This window comes from Momordica charantia, unplaced genomic scaffold (assembly GCF_013281855.1).
Source record: "Momordica charantia cultivar OHB3-1 unplaced genomic scaffold, Mcharantia_2.0 BLBB01000096.1, whole genome shotgun sequence".
In the NCBI taxonomy this organism is placed as follows: Eukaryota; Viridiplantae; Streptophyta; class Magnoliopsida; order Cucurbitales; family Cucurbitaceae; genus Momordica; species Momordica charantia.
Window position 1 is genome coordinate 454 of NW_028275252.1, and position 19,744 is coordinate 20,197.

Sequence of the window (19,744 nt, forward strand, 5' to 3'; positions counted from 1 at the left end):
AAATTATTCTGGCATGAAATTACGATAACATTCTCACAAGTAAGTATTTTGAAAAATGTCGATCCACAGCTTAATTGAAGTGCACCAAAGCAAGGAATTGGAACCATCATCATCGCACCAATCATCATGGGAATTGAAATAGTAGCCTTATTGTAGAGAAGAAAGAAGGTTGCACTAAAGGTGACGAACATGCACACAATGGAGATGAACAGCGAGCTGAGTCCCAAATTAATTTAGCTGGCAAAGAGTGCAAGAAATCTTCTTCTGTGTAGCGTGAAGTTAGGATAGACAAGAAAATCAAAATAGAAGTTGAGGATGAGATCAAAGCGGTCGCATCGGATAAGATGAACACGGTGAACCAGATGTTTGGTTGAAAAATAGGAGTGCCTGTCTTATCATAATTGCCGGGAATCGTGAAGGCTGCAGCGAAAACTACGGTAGCGATGAGAGTTGAAACAACCATACAAGAGTTTGCTGTGTTTTGCATCCATTTCTCGCCCTCTGTCAGTAGATCCTTGTGTTCTTTCGTGAATAATTGGCGTGGTGTTAACTTGCTTTTTTTGCTCTTCAGAGGATATTTGATGTGACGTTATCATTAACTTTTTGTTGTCGTCGAGCCGTAGTAGATCTTCGTGTTCTTCCGTGCATGGTGTTGACTTTTTGCTGTCTTCGCATTTGACCTCGACTAGTAGCTCTTTGTGTTCTTCCTTTTTCGTGTCTTTGCATTTGGCCTCGAGTTGGGAAACTGGAACTACCTTCTCAATTTCATTGAACCAAATCAATTCACGTTGCATTTGAAGAGCTGCTCCGGAGACCTTGTTGAGATGATGAGGAGCAGCTAGTTTGGCAACCAAATACATTATGTCGTTATTATTCTCAGAAGTGTTTTTTACTAGGAAGTCATTGAGCCAACCCACGTCATATAACAGCTTCCACACAACTTCAAGTCGATTCTCAATAGCTATATGAAGTATGGTCGTAGCATCAACATCTTTTTCCCATAAAATCTCTGGGAAAAACCGAAACACCTGAACCAGAAACTCAGCATTTCCTGCCTTTGCAGCCACATGCAATAAATTCGGTTTGCTAATCAACTTTACAACATCCTCGTATGTTGAAAAATACGAAGCATATTCAAACAACGATTGCAGTAATCTAGTAGCTGCTTCCTGCGTCATATCTTTTTTGTACAACCCCTTTATAGCTGTCGTCAAAAACAAAAATTAAAAATTAAAAATTTAGGATGATCCTAATTTGTCAAACATGATCCGATCCATCAAAGCATACCTTTAACTATGCGCACTTTCCAACTGGTTGCGGGCATCCAGCTATCCCTGCCTATTGGTTTTCTGGCCATCACCTCGAATGGAGTCTCGCCATCATCTCCGCTATGGTCACCATTCTTCTTCTTGCATTTCCTAGTCGCTAAATAATTTACGTCCGATTCAAGAATTTCCAAACTTATATCTGATCAGCAGGAAACGCGAGATTAGAATTGTACGAACGAGAAAATTAAATACTTGCGTCGCACATATTATATTATATTGTTTGAGTTACCATATAATTCGCTGTTTAAGGTGGCGTTGAAAATGTGAACCTGTTCTTCTACTGGTAGCTCGTGGAAAATAGTTTTGGACAAGAGGTAGTGAGCCATGTCTCTACGCTTGAACAATACTGCTATGAGGAGGGGAGTTTTTTGGTCTGAGGAGCCACACTTGGATGGAAGATCTTTGTCCATGGCCACCATGAGCCTAGCAATTTCTGTGACTCCTGATGCAGCGGCAAAGCAGAAGGCAGTGTATCCATCTTTGTTGCGTATGATCAAGTCATCCGGCTTCATTTTGTGGAGCAGATGCTTCACGAAACTTGTGTGCTGGGCTTTCACAGCAACATGAAGAATGGTGTCTCCGTTTGCTGTTAACTTAGCGCGAACCAAGTTCTTTTCCTGCCCGGCCTCGTCTATCAGTTTTTTGGCATACGTCCACTGACCATTCAATGCAAATTCTCGTAGAAGAATTTTTCCTCGATCTGTACTTGGTAAAAATCTCGTAAGATTCCAAGTCACCTAACAAAAAGTTTATAATAAACACGGATATCTCCTCCCTTGGTTTCAAAGATCATTTTTTTAAGTGGAAAAGAATAAACCAGAGGCTGACCAAACTTAATTTAACAGAAAATAACATCTATATAAAAAAAATATGAAATTTTAAAAATGAAAAAGTTTTTTATTTTTACCTTCATTCTTGAAGTCCAAGAGCCGACCCGGAAGTAGCTTATGAAACTTTTGAGTAGCTGTGGGTAGCCGTGGGCTGTCGTCGTCGGTAGACGTGGTAGAACGAAATAATCGTCCCATGGAAACCAGGTATGGTTAATTACGTTGCTGCCCTGCGAGATGAATGAACTGCAAAATGAACCGCAGAGTATTTGTAGGAAGCAGATGGAGGTCCTTTATGCCTTCAAAAGTGCAAAAAGGAAAACAAATAATGGAAAAATTATAAGCAAAGAATAATACTTTATTATTATTTTTTCCTTTGGAACTAGCCAAGAATAATACTTAACTTCTTGTCCATAGGTAGGTATATTAGAAAAAATCACACTTGAGAGAGAAAATAGGTTTTTTTTTTTTTTTTTTTTTAAAGAAAATGTTTGGGTACGTACTTATCGATAAGACCTAACTCATTAGTTCTTCACAAGAAAATTATTATGCTTTGTTGATATATAGGTTAGTCATAAATGATTTTAAATTTCAAGATTTTTAAATGATGGAAATAATTTTAAATTCTTAATTGCATTCGGAACAAAATGAATTTTTTGATAACTTGAAATGATGTCGTGTAACCATCCTTAGATGGTGGAGTGAGGGAAAAGCCTCGGCTACGTGCTCCGCGAGGCTTGAATAATACCACCACACTCCTAGTAGTTGAAACCAAATGAATTTCAAATAGTTGAAATTAAAATTTATTATTTGAATGTTGGCCAGAAATGAAAAAGAGATTTACTTGGTGTCCCGAAGTGATATTGTATTAATAATAGTGGTTTTAATAATGAATAGGATGCTAATCCATATAAAAATTAAGTTGTTTAATCAAATGAAAGTAAAAAAATATATATTATTTAATAGATCACTATTATATATATTGGAAAAGGGACATAACACCATTAAAAATAATTTTAATGTAGACTTTTAAAAGAATAAAAAAAAATTATTTTTTATATATTTTCAAATAAAAACAACCTCTTTTTGAAATAATATAAAAATAACATTTTTAAAAACAACTTTTATATATATATATATATAACTTTTCTAAAATAATATAAAAATAACAACTTTTTCTTAAATAATTTTAAAATAACAACTTTCATATAAAAAAATATAAAAAATATAAGTAGTAAAAAAAAGAAAATCAATGCTTAAAGATTTAAATCCCAAGTCATATAAGAAAGAATCGAGAGGCCTACGCTACTAGGCCAAATAATATATTAAATTTGAGGGCAAGCAAATAATAGATATTTATAGCAAATCACGCATACCACGATATTAAGGAAGAATCAAGAGACATACACTATTGGCTCGTTTGGTAACGGTCTCATTTCCAGTTTCTCGTTTTTTGTTCTTGTTTCTATTTTTTTTTTTAGAATTAGAAACAGAAATATGTTTTGTAATCATTTCTATTTCTTATTTGTTGGAAAAAAGATATAGAAACAAAAATATGTTTGATAACTATTTCTGTTTCTTATTTTCATTTTTTTGCAACATCTTGTAGGTGATATTTGAACCTACTACAACCTATTGACCTAGAATATATACCTTACTCATGTTAACTAATTTTTATTTTTAGTTTGACAAAATTTAGTAAATATAATATAAAAAGATATAACATAGATTCGAAGAATAATATTTATTAAAGAAAATATAATTTAGAATATAAATTTCTTTGATATAAAAGTATCAATTATTAGCTTAAATAAAGACTAAAATTTCAAAATATTTTTAATTTTAAAAATAGAATTTTTTTTGTTTAATAAAATATAATAACTTTAAATGAAGAATAAATTATCAAAATATTGTAAGTTAAAAAATATAAAACATTAAAAAAGGAAAAAACAATGTATCCAAAAAATTTTTAATTTTAAAAATAGATTTTTTTTTGTTTAATAAAATATAATAACTTTAAATGAAGAATAAATTATCAAAATATTTTAAGTTAAAAAATATAAAACATTAAAAAAGGAAAAAACAATGTATCCAAAAAATTTTAATGTTAAAAATAGAACTTTTTTTGGTTTAATAAAATATAATAACTTTAAATGAAGAATAAATTATCAAAATATTTTAAGTTAAAAAATATAAAACATTAAAAAAGGAAAAAACAGTGTATTAGAGAAAATATAATTTAGAACTTGTTTTGATATAAAAGTATAAATTATTATTTTAAATAAAAAATAAAATTTTAATTTAGAAATAGAATATTTTTTGTTCAGAAAATATAATAATTTTAAATAAAAATATACTTTGAAGTAAAATTTTTAAATACGGTCAATTTAAAAAATAGGGAATTTTTTGTTTAAGAAAATATAATAGTTTTAAATCAAAATAAAATTTCGAAACATTTTAGATTATAAAAATATAAAATATAAAAAAAGAAAAAAAATAGTAAAATATTTGTAATTTAAAAATAGGAAATTTTTTATTTAAGAAAATATAATAGTTTTAAATCAAAATAAAATTTCAAAACATTTTAGATTACAAAAATATAAAAAATATGAAAAAGGAAACAAAAAAAATAGTAAGTTGCGTGACTTGGTGGTCAAACACGGTACTTTTCATATAATGATAATCATATACACTAGAAGACCATTGAATGCGCTTTTAAAACTTGAGACAAATATATTATTTAAATTAAAAAAGCGTCTGGACACAAAATAAAGAAACAGAAACGGCAAAAACGAAACTACTTTTCGTAGTTTCAAAAAATTGGTCCATTTTTTGGAAACGTTTCTCAAAATTTAGAAAGAAGAAACAAGATTGGTTATCAAACATGTATGTTTCTCAAAAGATGAGAAACAGGAACAAGAAACATGAAACGAGAACGTTAACAAACGAGTCTTATGATGATAGGTGAAAAAGTTGTACATCTAAACTTCTAATTTTAAAAATTAAACTCTTAAAATTTGGTTAGAAATATCTTTTTTTACTATCTCCTCTCTTTCTACTTTCTCTCCTTGTTCTTCCTCTCTCTACTTTCTATTTCTAAAAATTAGATAGTTTTTTTTCTTGATCATCGTGATCAAGAATCATTGAATTTAAATTGAGAGTTGAAAAATGGAAATGAAATTGGGGTAAAAATAGGGAAAAAAAATCTTAAATTTGTTCCTACTTGGTGTCAAAATCGCACTTTAATGGAACTCGAAAACCGATTGTGTGACACTTCTTCCGCCCACAAGCAAGTTAGCCAATAAGAAATCGGATAGTCGGTGGCACAACAGCTATATGTTGCGACCTCCACCCCCATTCTCGGGAAAATGGTTTTGGAAAACAGGGTTAGAGAAAAAGATTTTGGAAAATGTTTGAAAACATTTTGGAAAGTTTGTTGTATGCTTGAATGCAAGAGAATAGATTAGCGGCAAGACAATATTACAATGCAATGTAGGGAAGATGACTAGGCGTTCCCCCTATGGTACATTCTATGGCATATTTGATCTGACAGTGTGTACGTGCAAAGTGGCGAGGAGTCACTCGCCACCAAAAGTACAATGAAAAGTAAACAACATACAAAACTAAATACATAACATAAAAGTATGTGGAAAGAGGTAGTTATGGGCATGCGACCACAGGCAACAGGCCTTGGACGAACATGACCATGCATGACATTTTCCCCCACTTAAAATGATTGACGTTTCTGTCAAACCATTGCTGCTCGAACTCTTCAATCTCTGCTACAGTTGTCTTCAGGTCTTCGACACGCTCCCAATTGATCTCTTCATTTGGAAGTCCTCTCCACTTGACTAAGAATTCATGTACGTCTATCCGTGGTTTTCCCACTCGGCTTGTTTTATTGGCGAGGATTAACTCAACTTCTTTGTCAACCTTGTTTGTCAATGTGACCGCTGGATGAGTTACCTCATTTTGTGTGGGGTCGATGGTATCCGGATGGTAAGACTTCAGGTTGCTCACATGAATCACTGGATGTATTTTCATCCACGAGGGTAGTTGTACCCTATATGATGTCTTGCCCACCTTCTGAAGGACGTTAATTAACCGGTCATTCGTATTTCAGTACAAGGCGCTGGTCTTTGTTCCCCGGAAGCAAAGTTGTTCAGGTCTCAGCTTCACAAGAACTTGATCTCTTGCTCGGAACTCTAAAGGTCCGTGCTTCTTGTCCACACACTTTTTCATGTGTTTAGACGTCTTCTTGAGATATGCTCGAGCCACTTGTGTTGATTGTCGCCATTCTTTGGTGAAGTGGTAATCTTGAGGGCTCTTTCCCACATAAGGGTGATCAACAACATGATGCAACACAGGTTGTCTCCCACATACGATTTTAAAAGGGTGTTATTCTAACAATTGAAACATAACTGAGCCACGTCAAACATTTGTATCCAGTTATTTTACCGAGCGTCAATAAAGTGGCAGAGGTACTCTTTTAGCATACTGTTGAAACGCTCTATTTGACCATCTGTCTGTGGGTGATAGCTCGAAGATATGTTCAAATTAGAGCCTAGTAGGTGAAAGAGTTCTGTACAGAATGTCCCTGTGAATCGTCTGTCAATATCGCCCACAATGCTTTCAGGGACTCCCTATAGTTTCACAACGTTTCTGAAAAATAATTGTGCAGTCATTTCGGCCGAGCACATCTTCGAAGTTGGGATGAAGATCCCATACTTAGAGAACCGGTCGACTATCATGAGGATTGCTTCTGTCTCCCCGAGTTTTAGTAGGTGGGTGATGAAGTCGAGAGACATGCTCTCCCATGGTCTTGATGGAACTGGTAGGGATTCTAGCAGGCCCGCAATCTTGGTTCACTCCACTTTGTCCTGTTGGCATATGAGACACATTTTAATATATTGCATCACGTCGTCTCTCAGATTGGGCCAATAGTAGCCTTTCTTTAGCAGGACATATGTTCTCTGCTACCCAGCGTGTCTTGCCCACATCGTGTCATCACACTCTCCCAGTAGGAACTTCCTCAAGTTCCCAGAACGGGGAATGTACAAACAGTTGCCTTTGGTGAAGAGGATGTCATTCTCGACCCAAAACTGCCAAGTCTTCCCTTCGTTGGCCAACTGAATAATCGCTTGAGCAGCTGGATCGTTATGTAAGTTCTCTTTGACGGTTTCACGAATGGATCCTGTCAATTTACTCACTTTCAAGTGAGCTAACATGCACCGGGTTGCAGGTTCACTCTTTCTACTGAGGGCATCTGCTGCTTGGTTCGCCCAACCTTGCTTATGTTCAAACTGAAAATCAAATTCGGCAAGGTATTCCTGCCATCTAACTTGCTTTGACGTTAACTTTGGTTGGTTGAAGAAGTGGCAGATTGAACTGTTGTTAGTCTTGACGACGAATTTGGCCCCTAGGAGAACCGTTCAAACTCCTTCCTTACTATCCTCTGTACATTAAGAAAATGGTTTGTGGGAACCATCTTAAAACTGAGAGGGGCATCGAGAGATTGATAGAGATGTTCGCTAGAGTTTTCAAAACTCATTCAACAGACGACCGAGGAACCTAAGAGAAAAATGGGAGAACCTCCATTTTAAAAGGGAGCAACTTCCCCACTCACCACCTCCTGGTGGGAAGTGGGGGCGTTTCCTCCATTTTTTCTCTTAAACAAGACTTATAAAGCAATTGTGTGACACTTGCTTCCACCCACAAGCAAGTCAGCTAATAAGAAATCGGATAATCGGTGGCACAATGACTATATGTCCCAACCTCCACCCCCAATCTCGAGAAACGGTTTTGGAAAATGGGGTTAGAGAAAAAGGTTTTGAAAAACGTTTGAAAGCATTTTGGAAAGCTTGTTGTACGGTATGCTTGAATTCAAGAAAATAGATTAGTAGCAAGATATAAATATAACGCAATAATGTAGGGAGGATGACTAGGTGTACATGCCCTATAATACATTCTAAGGCATATTTGATCTAGCAGACATGTACGTGCAAAGTGGCGAGGAGTCACTCGCCACCAAAAGTACAAGGAAAAGTAAACAACATACAGAACTAAATACATGACATAAAAGTATGTGGAAAGAGGTTGTTATGGGCATGCGGGTACAAGCAACATGCCTTGTGTTACAAAGGCGAATTTCAGAATATTAGTGGCTTGGTTGACCGGACCAAGACCACAAGCATAAACGATGGGAAGGATCGACGTGTGACAAAACTGGTGACCGGAGCCAAGGTTGCACGACATTGCAGGCATGCAGGGTACAAGTTGCAGATGCTGAGCGTAGGGGGACGTTCAGAGGAGTCTTGGAGCTCGTTGTCATGTATGCGGAAGTAGTCCACTTTGCATACGAGTGACTGACACTGACCATGGGCGAGTCACGTGACACATAAGAGAGTTGTGTCGACATCGAGGCAACATGTACGAGATACAGACGGGCGCTGGGAAATGGCTGACAGCCTAAGACATGCGGACAACATGTAGGCCCACGAGTGGCCGAATGACCGATGCGCGTAGGTGGGGTGTATGGGTAGCTGAGGCAAAGAAGCAGGCATGCGAGGGCGAACATTCATAGGCGGCCGCATGTTAGGCCGGACACGCATGCAGGCGGTGTGTGTGGCCAGTGCACGCCCCAGGCAAACAGTCGGTTGGGAGCACGAGGAGGTAGGCGACCGAATGGAAAGCGCACACGCGTACACGTTGGGGCTCGTGTAGGCGGACATGAGGCAGCGGCATGGTTTTTTATACAAGTTGGTGGGCGGAACGTTTCTTATGGTGGGAAAGTCATGGATGCTAAATTTAGCATTCCTATAGTTACGAGGGAGGGTGGAGTCTCCACATTATACTCCAACACTCACTTGTTTAAATATTTGTAGTGCACTCTAAGTAAGCTAAACTTGGAGTGTCTAAAAATAGGTAGGTCGTTGCATGTATAAAAGATTAGCTTGAGTAGTGTTCAAGCGAATCCACTCCATTATTACACAAGTTGTATTTCTTTGCGTTGGAAGCTAATAAAAGCGAGGTAAGAAAATTGGGGGTGTTGCCCCTTCCAACTTTGTGTTGGCAGCCATTGAAGATCTTGTTCACCAAGGGCTGAGGTATGCAACCGTGGACCACGGAGTCGAAGTTTGCCCTCCTCGAACCTTATTGTATCCTTATATCACTTGTTTCTATTAACATTCATGGAGTTCTATCTCAGAACAAATTAACGATGAGAAGAGTATCCCATTTATATTATAATTAACTATTGTTAGGTCTCATTATCTTTACAATGTGAGATCCTTAACAATTTTACCAAAAATCTGTCATCAATTTTCCCTTGATTATTTCAGAGCACTTGCCATGATTTGCAAAGAGATTCTTAAACGTGCACATTGGCCACTTAGTGAAGTGTGTTCACCATAGAGTGAAAAAGAAACACTTAGTTCGTTTTCTAGATAAACGCGTATTTGCATTAAGTACTAAATATTTCGAACTATAGAGTGGTGTCTAATTGGTCTTTGAAGTTTTAGAAGGGACACTTCTGTAACTCTTTGAGATTTAAACAATTGTTCAAAATAATTCTTCAATTAAATTGTTCATTAGTTGACTAACACAGAAACGATGCGGTGTGATAAAGTGAACTTTTTAAGTGTCAAATTTTATATTATTTTAAACTTAGTAGCTTTTTTTTTCTTCCCCTTCGACCTTTTTCTTCCCTGCTCATTTCTTCCACGACGGTTTATGAGATTTGATTTCTTCCTTTTGATTTTGATGCTAAATTATTGAGCTCGATTAATTGATCAATTTGTGAAATTACTTTGGGATTTGAGAGATTTTCATTTGCGAAAATGGATTGGAAATTAGAGGAAAAGAGAGAAACCGCCCTGCAAGAGAGAAGTAAGGAGAAAGGAAGAAGAAAAAGATCACGAAGGAAATGAAAAAAAAAAAAAACAACTAAGTTTAAAATAATATAAAATTTTGAGATATTGTTTAAAAATTGTCACTTCTCGCCAAAGTGAGGATAGCTCCGTGATAATTGACATATATCTCCAACTAAGAGGTTGTGAGTTCGAAATGCTTCAAAAATTGACGCTACGAGTTTGTGACCTGGAGCAGCCGACTTTCTTCCACGGAGGAGAAAAATGGAGTCGCAACAAGTATTTGATTATAGGGTGTTATTGGCCACCCAAAATGCATTGACAAGCTGATCTGTATAAAAAGATTTAGGTTCGAGGGTCGTTTGTGTAGGGAGAATGTATTAGCACCCCATAACCCTCGTCAATGAACGATAATTTATTTTTCATATTATTTTCAAGAAAATGACCTTAAAAAAAGATTTTATATTTATTTTTAAATGTCTCACGTTTTATTGATCGTAAATAATGAACAATAATTATGAGTGACCTAAAGCCATTGAGAAAATTTTGTTTTTTGAATTTAAATTGGCCTCCCAAAATAAATTCAATATCAGGGAATCGACCTCTCGAATTCTCCAATCCAAATTTTTAGAAAATATTAAAATAAGATTTAGAAAAAAAATTAATTTTTTGACTTTTAGAAATTTCACTGAGTGCTTTTAAAAATGTCAACTTTTTAGGAGGAATTGCCTTTATAATTTTTTTTTTCATTTAAATGTTTTTTTTACAGCATAATTTTCCTTATGCAATAAGATTTACAGAATGGAAATATGTTTTTATTTTTTAAAGAAAAGATATTTATTTGCTTCAAAATATGACTTTTTTTAAAGAAAAAAATGCAAACAATTTTGTATGAGTATTTCAATTATTTTTCTAAACCAAACTGAAGATAAATGAGAAAACAACTAAAAATCATATTAATATCAAATCTTGGCCTCTCAAGATATTGATTTTACCTTGAAGAATCCAAATAGATCGGCCACCCAATATTTCGAGGTTAAAAACCTTTGATAAAATTAAAAAATCTCCACCGAGTGATATCGCTATGAAAATTACATAATATATACATATTCGTCAAAATATTATAGGCATATTCTAACTAAACATGTTTAAAAAAGTTGGACCAATCAAATGTGATGTTACAAGGAACGATAGTATAAAACTAGAAATAGAGATAAATGAATAAAAAAAGAACAAAAAAACAAAAGAAAATAAGCAAAGAAAAAGTAGTCACACCGCCCTCGTGGCTTCTCCTCCATGTCTTCTTTGCGCTCTTGCTTGCTCCCATCTGGCCTCTTGAGCCTTATGTTCACTGGAACATCCCATCCGTAGGCTGGATCTTTGATCATCACCACAAATGCTGCCTCGTACCATGCTCCTGGTGAGAGCTCAGATGCCTTGATCTTCCCATGGATTTCAAGCCAACACACGTTTACAAGCTCTATGGCTTCAATTGGGTTACTACAAGAAAATAATTTTGATTTTCGTTTTTTAGTTCAGCGATGGGAGATTGAATCATAGACCTTTTGGATGATCTTAAAATGTCTTATCTATTCGAGCTATGTTCGGACGAATTTAACTGAAAAGTTAAAGAGTGTCATACCTTGACTCTTCCATGGCTTTCCATTTCCAGTACTTGCTCTCTTCAGACCAAGTTATTGAGAGAGCTCTTGGAAATAACATGAAACAGTTACTGTTTGACTTCTTATCCATCCAATATTTCTGCAATTGTATTCAAAACAATGAAGAAAGTGTGAAGTTGTGTGTATTGAAATCTCTCTTATTCGTTTACTCAATTATATAAAAACTAATTAACAGCTCTTAGATGTAGCACAAGATTTTCTTTCCTCTCTCTATCTCTAAATCCGATAGTACTTCGTTGAAATGACAACTTATAATATATTTAACTGATTAAGGCATTAATAACATTTCTCAAAAGGGTATAGGTTTAAACTTTGATCTCACCCTACATAATGTACAGTTCTAAAAAAAGCACATGCATGATATTTATATATATGGTATTAGGTTTATTTTCTTTGGTTAAATTATAAACTGGTTATTGAATTCTTTCAAAATTATATCTATTTAGTCCCTCCACTTTAAAAATTTTCAAATAAGGACTTTTGCATTTAAAATATTGTTGAATAGTTCACTATTATGTCGTAACATTATCATTAATTTTATCAATGATCTAATAATATTTTTATACAGGCTGACTTTATAATTTAAAGATTACGTGGTAGACTGATATTAAACTGGTTCAGCCATTTGATAATGTAATCATTAGACTAAACAAAATTACAAAATTGAAAGTAAACATCTATGACATTATTTTCGGAAGTTGAGAAAACTTATAATTTTAAACTCTTTAAAGTTTATATATCTATGATAATTTTATTTACCTTTGTTCTTTTGTTCAAGAAGATTCCAGCATGGAGTTGATCATGAAGCTTATCCATGGAGGATCTGTCCACTGCGGAGTCTGCATCTTTCAGAATAGCTTCCAACCCATGACCCAGTTGCTTCACTTCTGCCACCTTTGCTCCGCCGTGGCTGGCGGCGCTGCCAGTGGCTGGCGGTGGCGGCTGCGACTGTGCAGCCTGCTCTTCTGACCACCCAGAGCCCATTTTTTTTTCTCTTTTTCTATCACACAGTCCGATCAAAAAAGGGTTGGAGTTTCAGCTCTGACTTTATAGGGATTAATCAAATTTTTAAAAAAAATATATTATTTCATTTCATTCTCGAAATTGAAATGGTGATATATGAACGTTCATGGAATCTATTCTCTTTTGTTTGTTTATACAAGATATTTGGGGAGAAGGGCTTAGAATAAATTTGCAAAAAAAAAAAAAAAAAGGAAAAAGGGCCAAGAATCTTTAAAATGAACCATCCATTAATTTATTATTCTTTTTGGTGTATGATATTGAAAAGAATTCTTTTAAAAGATATATGTGTGTTCAAAATGAATTTTATGAGGAGAACTATATTCCATTCTTAAAATAAATTAGAAAAGAAAAAAAAAAGATCATGGGATTGGAAGAAGGCATCTTTAAATGCTTGGTGCAATATGATAAGATAAGGTGCTGAGAGAGTTGAAAATGAAATGATGGTCTCTTTAATTAATTTCCCTTCCAACCAATTCATCTACTCTCAAGTTCTAAGAAGGCCCTTGTGAATGTTGGGGATGGTGAGTGTTTGATATGAAATTATTTTGGATTTGTATCTCACTTGGGTCTTTTAATTTTTACTAATTATTCCAACAAATCTTATAAAATAGAAAGGATTCGGCGAAGCCTGCCGAACTAAAAAATTATACACCAATATGATGCTCTCATGCTTAAGTCAGAACTATATTTATGGGGAGCGCAACCAGTTTTTTTATAGCATTACTTTGATGGGTCAATAGGACAGAGTTCCTTGGGAACTCAAATTTAGCTTTAGACGATCCTATGATCTAAAAAGTCTCCCAACTCGGAGGCATCTACGGGCCAATTTTATTCAGACCTGAGCCTGGTCGGCCTAAAACGATGAGCGAGCTTGTTGGCCATTCAAATGGCTAAATTTTACCTGTAACAATTTCTAAATTTTCAAACATTCTGTTTGTTTCGAACACAACACCAAAAAATATTCATTTACATTGTGTTGCATTGCATCCACAAAGTCTTATGTATTTTAAGCCACAAACATAGAATTTAGGTTAAAATACTATTTTTGTCCTTGTACTTTTGGCCTCGGCTCATTTTAGTCCCTGTATTTTGAAAATGTTCATTTTGGTCCTTATACTTTTAACTTTGGTTCATTTTAGTCCCTCCTTTGAAGCTACTATCACTACCGAAGCAGGCTTGCTCCTTCAAAATCAAGTGGCTAAGACGGGCTATTATGCCTATTCAACAGATTCCGATTGTGATACAATTCCATTGCCTGCTCCTATTCATGTTCGTGTTTACTTGTATGCCAGAACAACAAGGTCTAAGGACTCCTATTCTAGGTCTGAAACTCGGTCTGTTTGCTCCTACAAAAACTCATACGGTGTGTCTCCTACTCCTCTCCTGATACGAGTTACTTTGAAAAGATTCATTTTGATACATGTATTTTTAAAAAGTGATCATTTTAGTCCCTTTTTGCAAGATTTTAACACAAATTTTACATATAACGGAAATAATTTAATATAAAGTAATGTTTACATTGTAAGAAATATATTGATTATAATGTGGTGTTGAAATTGTGATAGAAAAAATGAGATTTAAAATAAAATAAAATGACCAAAATGGTCACGGTTTAAGAATACAATGATCAAAATTAACATATTCAAAATACAGGGACCAAAACGAACATTTTGAAAGTATAAAGACTAAAATGAACAAGAACTACAGAGACCAAACTAGTATTTTAACTTAGAATTTAATATATACAAACGATGTATCGTTAATCTAATTTTTTTGTTAAATATTGCAATACAAAACTTTAACCGTAATAACCAGAATGAACATTCTTAAAATGATATGATCAAAACCGAACCTACTTTTGATTTTAAATTTAATTTATTGTTAGTTAGTTAGATCTTTTTCTAATTTTTAATTTTTAATTTTTAATTTTATTATCCAATTTTAGACGCACTAACTGCATGCAATTAGTTTAAAATATTAATTTTATATTCGAATTCTCAATCTCAACTAAAAAGAAAAAAAGAAAAAGAGTATCAATGTTTCTTTCCACACAATAAGGGAAAAACAAATCGAGAGAATCATGCTCTAAGTTTAAATTATTAACATTCTGACAAATATATGGTAGATATTGGTTGGTGACACATAGATTCTTTAATTATGTAATGTCAAAGATTTCAAAAGAAAATTAAAAAAAAGGATATTATTAATGATATTATATGAAACATTCTCAACCATTAAGGTTTTTTTTTTATGTTTATTTGATAAAATAAACATGGTACCTTTATGTTTTTTTTTTTTATGTTTTTATGTTTAGTATGATCACAGCTACTTAACATATAAGTAAATTGAATTGGATTGAAAGGTTATCAAACTTAATCAAAGCTTAGTTAAACAAACTTTATTTAAGCTCTGAGTTGTAACAAAATAGGCCAGATGGTTGGATTAACACAAATATTTTAAGTTTCAAAGTAAAAGATCACAAAGTTTTACAAGACTATGAACAATAGTACATCAGCAAAAACACAAAATTGGATCAACAAAATAATAAAATAACCATTATTTATTTAGTAGGTTGGACTCGTATGCTTCGTTTTACTTCTTGTATGTCTATTGTCTTCATCTTCTTCGTGGGTTCTTCTGCTTAGAGCTTGGGTTTGGTTTTTCTCTCCTCTTCCGTTTGTATTGTTTTTGGATATTGAAGTTAATATAAATTTGTTCTCACCTTGCATAGTGGATATGTAGACCACATTGGTCGAATCACTATAAATTTTGACGCTGTCTTCTCTCCCCCCTTTACTTGATTTAGTTTGATGGGTAGATTTATTTGGATATTAAATAATATTGTTTGATAAATTAAGCAGTGGTTATTGGTGTATTTCACACAACAGTTCTCTAAATAAAACATTCTCGAAAATAATGTAAGACTCGTTTGGTATCGTTCTCGTTTTTGTTTTCTCAATTTTAATAAAGAAAAATATAATTGTTCACTATTTTTTTATTGAAAAAAAAAAGTAATGAATTCATTTTTATTACGTCCCGAAGTCGATGCCATGTGGCTTACACACTAGTGAATGGTCCCTATAATCGAGACTTGTTGTCTGAGCTGAGTAATAATGTGACCAACACATGGCTTAAACACAAACTTCATAGTAGGTGATACCACAAGGCCCTAAGTCATTGCCAATGGGGATGGGACAAGAAGTAACAAATTCTTGTTTTTGTTCTCTATAATTTTATACGAAAATTAATCTTTTAAATTAAATTTTCAATTTTTTATGCTATTATTACTATTCAATAATTATTATGCATTTTATAATCCGATAAAATATTATTTTTTATGAGAAATGTAAGCAAGAACCAAGAGACTTAATTTTCTTATTCCTAAAATTTCTATACAATTTTAGACACATTTCTAGAAAAATGACAAACAAGAAAGATAAACAGTTATCAAATATATAAGTTTCTCAATAAACTGGAAACAAAAGACAAAGAGGCGGTAACATTATCAAACGAGCCGGTCATTTCTCCTTCTTCCATTCTTAGCCATGATGTAAACTGCAAGCCCATTATTATTCCACCCAAAGCATCTGGTTACAGTGATCACATTGAAGCCCACTTTGTACTTCTTCCCATAAACCTCTGCATTATCTGTTGAAAGCCATGAAACTTGCAAAAGTTGCACTGCTGAAATTTGGGTCCTTCCTATAATGTTATACATATAACATATAGGACAAATTTAGTAAGAATTTTATGATGACATTCTTCAAATGATTAGGAAAATGTCGGTTTAAATCTTAGTTTGGTCTTTTAGAGACAATGAAATTGAAAGTTTTAAAATTTAGAAAACGTAATCAAAACTTTCTAAGATTCATAGAACAATAAAGGAGTTAACTTTAAAAGATTAAGGGTGAAATTGAAAAAAAAAAAAAAAAAAGCCATTTACATCATAATGGGTAGGAGTGTTCAAAAAACCCGACAACCCGACCCAATTTGTAAGGGTTGTGTTGGATTAGATGAAGCCTTTGGGTTGGGTTGGGTTGTGATTTTCCCAACCTGTTTGGGTTAGGTTGGGTATCAGGTTCAACTTTTAAAAAATCGGGTCAATCCAACCCGACCCGAATTTATGCATATGTGTATTTTTCTTAATTATATATATAATAATATATTTATCTTCAATGTTACCATCCATTTAGTGTTAATCATCACCCTTAATTCATTTAAGATTTTCATATTATCTTCTTCCATTTTTTTATCTTAATCTCAACCGTCCATTAAGTTTTAATCCTAACTCTCCATCACCGTCGTGATAATTAAAAATAAAAAGAAACACAAACCGACAATCCAACCCGACCCAACCCGAAAATATTGGATTTGGTTGACCATCCAATTCAAACCCAACGACTCTTATATATGGCCAACTCGAAAATTCAGGTTGGTTCCAAAACCCCTCCTAACCTCATCCAACCCGTGAACGCCCCTGATAATGGGTTGCAAGATTAACTTGGCCATTCAGCTAGCCAGAAAGACAAATATGAAGGAAAAAAAAAAAGTAAGGTTTCCCATAGAAAAGAATATATGCAAGCATGGGAGAAGTGGGTATTAAACAATGGAATACCTTCCAATAAGCAAATATAATACCAAAATAATTTGAACTCTTCAATTATTGTCACCCATATGGAACTAGAAGCTTCTTAAATGTTTAAAATGTATTCAAAAAGCTTCTTTTCATGATCGCGTTGGTAAAGTATTCGATCGCAGGCCTCAAAATAAATGGTAACTCAAGATCTCAGGTCCTTACCATTATGTCGTTTCAAGGGACAATAGGAGACGGATGATTTTATTTTAAATTGAGAAGGGACTTTAATTTCAATATATGTTTGTCTTGAGAAAAAATGGCATATTTGGAGTGAATATAAGCCCACATGGCAAAGAATGGACTTCAAATACAAAGAAAGTAATTAAAGGGTAAAGAGATTTGAGGCATTTGACTACAAATTCAATATTAAGTTTGGGGATCAAAATCTAAAAAATAAATATGACCTACATGTGTGTTTCCTAAAATAATCACTGCAACAATTTTAGAAATTAATGATGTCTAATTAAATCAAGAAAATTAGTAAATTAAAAAAAGGCCACAAATGGTATGGGTGCTTTTTTTTTTTTTTTTTTTTTGAGAAAAACAGAGATTTACGTATTTTTTAAGACCATCATAAACCACTACAACAATTTTGACTTTACATGACCTGCGCAAAAAAAGTCAAAAGAGATATGAGTGCGTTTTTTTTTGGGGCATATTTTTCAAGATTTATGACGGTTTTTCATCGTCATAAATGCCTGCAACAATTTTGAGATTCCATTGACTGTAAAAAACAAAAAAAAAAGTTACAAATATTATGAGTTTTGCGGGAAAAACAGAGATTTACAAATTTTTTTGAGATTTATGTTGGTTTGAATCATGCAACAATTTAGGATTCCATGACGGCGACAAAACCGTCACAAATATATATTATAAGCAAGCTTGTTGGTATTGAAATGACAGGGATTTACATGGTTTTAAAGATTTATAACGGTTTTAACTTTCATAATATATTTCTGTTAGTAAACGAAGAAGAATAAGAAATATAAATTATGAGAGATATATGTAAGATATATAGCTAGTTAAACTACAATATTTATTTATTTATTTATTTTTGAGGAACCTATGGGTGATGCCTTATCTTTTTCTCATTGTGTTTTTGTTAAGGAACAAACTTTCGAGATCAAACATTTTTTTCTTTCACTCGATGCAGTTTGAAGAAGGGTGTAAAGGTAAAACCAAGAAACAAAAAGTCTACAATTCTCACTCCACAATTATAATGCTATATTATTTTATTAAAAAGAAAACAACTTAGATAAAATACTCATAATTTCAAATACCGTGCAATCATATATTCAATGTCTGGACCATCTCATCTCTACTCTCACTCCTTGAAGGGAAGGACGAAAAAAAGAAAACTTCGTGAATTGAATCCCTTTGTAACAGAGTATCAGTCATATTGAATAATACTTTAGTTTTATCGGCGGGTCAAGCTTAATTTTCAATCTTTTGGACCAATGCATGGTGGATTCGAAGTCCTCCCTTCCATTTCCCGCTCCAAACCTCATACATTCCAAAGTAGAGTCGGTGGTCTCCTGGCGAGCTTGATGGAGCCTTCACATCGATAACTAAATCGTCCTCTAGAATATCGAACTTCTTCTTATCATAGCTTTTTGATTCAAGGGACACCTTCTTATACATGAACTTCCCTGACTTCCCAATCTTAGCCATCACGTAAACCTCACACCCTTTCCATCCAAAAGCGTCGGGTGCCATGGACACGTTGAAACCGACCTTGTAGCTTTTTCCAGCCTCCACATTGTCCGTTGAACATGTCATCTCCAGCCACGACACCTGTAACAGCTCTGCAGCGCTACTCGAGTCCTTCCTATGAACCCAGTAACTCCTCTTAGATTTAGTAGTAATAATTTAACATGACATCAATGGCAAAAAGTTCTATATATATCCAAACTCGTGTAATATCATTTATGTCATAACCTAATAACGAGAGTTGATATTTGCTTACGGTTTGCGGGTTGGACGAGGCAAGCGCCAATAGCGGTTGTCATTGCCCCATGTGATGGTTAAGCCTCTTGGATAAATTATAGTCTTCTGATTCTGTTAAAAATATGTATATGAAAACGTTACGAAAATGTCAAAAAGGGAAGATATAAAGAGAGAGACTTGAATGATGATAAAGGATTAATTACTTTGATCTTTTCTATTGCCTTTGGATCTCCATTGTAGTGAGGTGTTGAATAGAAGGCAGCCATAGCTTTGCTAGAAATGAAGGTAGCTCTCTCTTTTTTTTTTCTCTCCTTGTGAGAAATTATGGTGAGGGAAGAGATTGTGTAATGAAGCATTTTATAGTTGGAGGGAGGAATAATTTTCCTTTTTTCTTTTACATTATTTTAAGTTAAGGAGGAGTAATTAATATAAT

At 34.0% G+C, this 19,744-nt stretch overlaps 3 protein-coding genes across 3 annotated transcripts; all 3 read right to left on the bottom strand.

The window, feature by feature from the left end:
* Positions 1-224: 224 nt before the first annotated feature.
* LOC148207740 (uncharacterized) lies at positions 225-2,403 on the bottom strand. The gene is made up of 4 exons (XM_088118314.1): positions 2,236-2,403; positions 1,558-2,028; positions 1,288-1,467; positions 225-1,204 (listed from the first exon to the last, which is right to left on the bottom strand). Exons 1-4 carry the CDS (start codon positions 2,351-2,353, stop codon positions 396-398), a joined length of 1,578 nt encoding a protein of 525 aa, XP_087974440.1. The 5' UTR covers positions 2,354-2,403; the 3' UTR covers positions 225-395.
* Positions 2,404-11,153: 8,750 nt separating this feature from the next.
* On the bottom strand, positions 11,154-12,798 carry LOC148207741 (lectin-like). Its single transcript, XM_088118313.1, has 3 exons — positions 12,465-12,798; positions 11,666-11,784; positions 11,154-11,523 (listed from the first exon to the last, which is right to left on the bottom strand). Exons 1-3 carry the CDS (start codon positions 12,687-12,689, stop codon positions 11,202-11,204), a joined length of 666 nt encoding a protein of 221 aa, XP_087974439.1. The 5' UTR covers positions 12,690-12,798; the 3' UTR covers positions 11,154-11,201.
* A 5,766-nt stretch (positions 12,799-18,564) lies between these two features.
* Positions 18,565-19,659, bottom strand: LOC148207742 (protein PHLOEM PROTEIN 2-LIKE A9-like). Its single transcript, XM_088118315.1, has 3 exons — positions 19,515-19,659; positions 19,331-19,422; positions 18,565-19,192 (listed from the first exon to the last, which is right to left on the bottom strand). Exons 1-3 carry the CDS (start codon positions 19,575-19,577, stop codon positions 18,799-18,801), a joined length of 549 nt encoding a protein of 182 aa, XP_087974441.1. The 5' UTR covers positions 19,578-19,659; the 3' UTR covers positions 18,565-18,798.
* Between the last annotated feature and the right edge of the window lie 85 nt (positions 19,660-19,744).

Excerpts from the sequence above, each read along its gene's own strand:
- LOC148207741 (XM_088118313.1), bottom strand. The coding sequence starts at position 12,689 with ATGGGCTCTGGGTGGTCAGAAGAGCAGGCTGCACAGTCGCAGCCGCCA. Across the intron at positions 11,785-12,464 it reads TCTTGAACAAAAGAACAAAG|AAATATTGGATGGATAAGAA; the intron begins GTAAATAAAATT and ends ATACAATTGCAG. Across the intron at positions 11,524-11,665 it reads AAAGCCATGGAAGAGTCAAG|TAACCCAATTGAAGCCATAG; the intron begins GTATGACACTCT and ends ATTTTCTTGTAG.
- LOC148207742 (XM_088118315.1), bottom strand. The coding sequence starts at position 19,577 with ATGGCTGCCTTCTATTCAACACCTCACTACAATGGAGATCCAAAGGCA. Across the intron at positions 19,423-19,514 it reads AGGCAATAGAAAAGATCAAA|AATCAGAAGACTATAATTTA; the intron begins GTAATTAATCCT and ends TATTTTTAACAG. Across the intron at positions 19,193-19,330 it reads CCTCGTCCAACCCGCAAACC|GAAGGACTCGAGTAGCGCTG; the intron begins GTAAGCAAATAT and ends CTGGGTTCATAG.
- LOC148207740 (XM_088118314.1), bottom strand. The coding sequence starts at position 2,353 with ATGGGACGATTATTTCGTTCTACCACGTCTACCGACGACGACAGCCCA. Across the intron at positions 2,029-2,235 it reads CTTGGACTTCAAGAATGAAG|ATCGAGGAAAAATTCTTCTA; the intron begins GTAAAAATAAAA and ends TACCAAGTACAG. Across the intron at positions 1,205-1,287 it reads GAAAGTGCGCATAGTTAAAG|CTATAAAGGGGTTGTACAAA; the intron begins GTATGCTTTGAT and ends TTTTGACGACAG.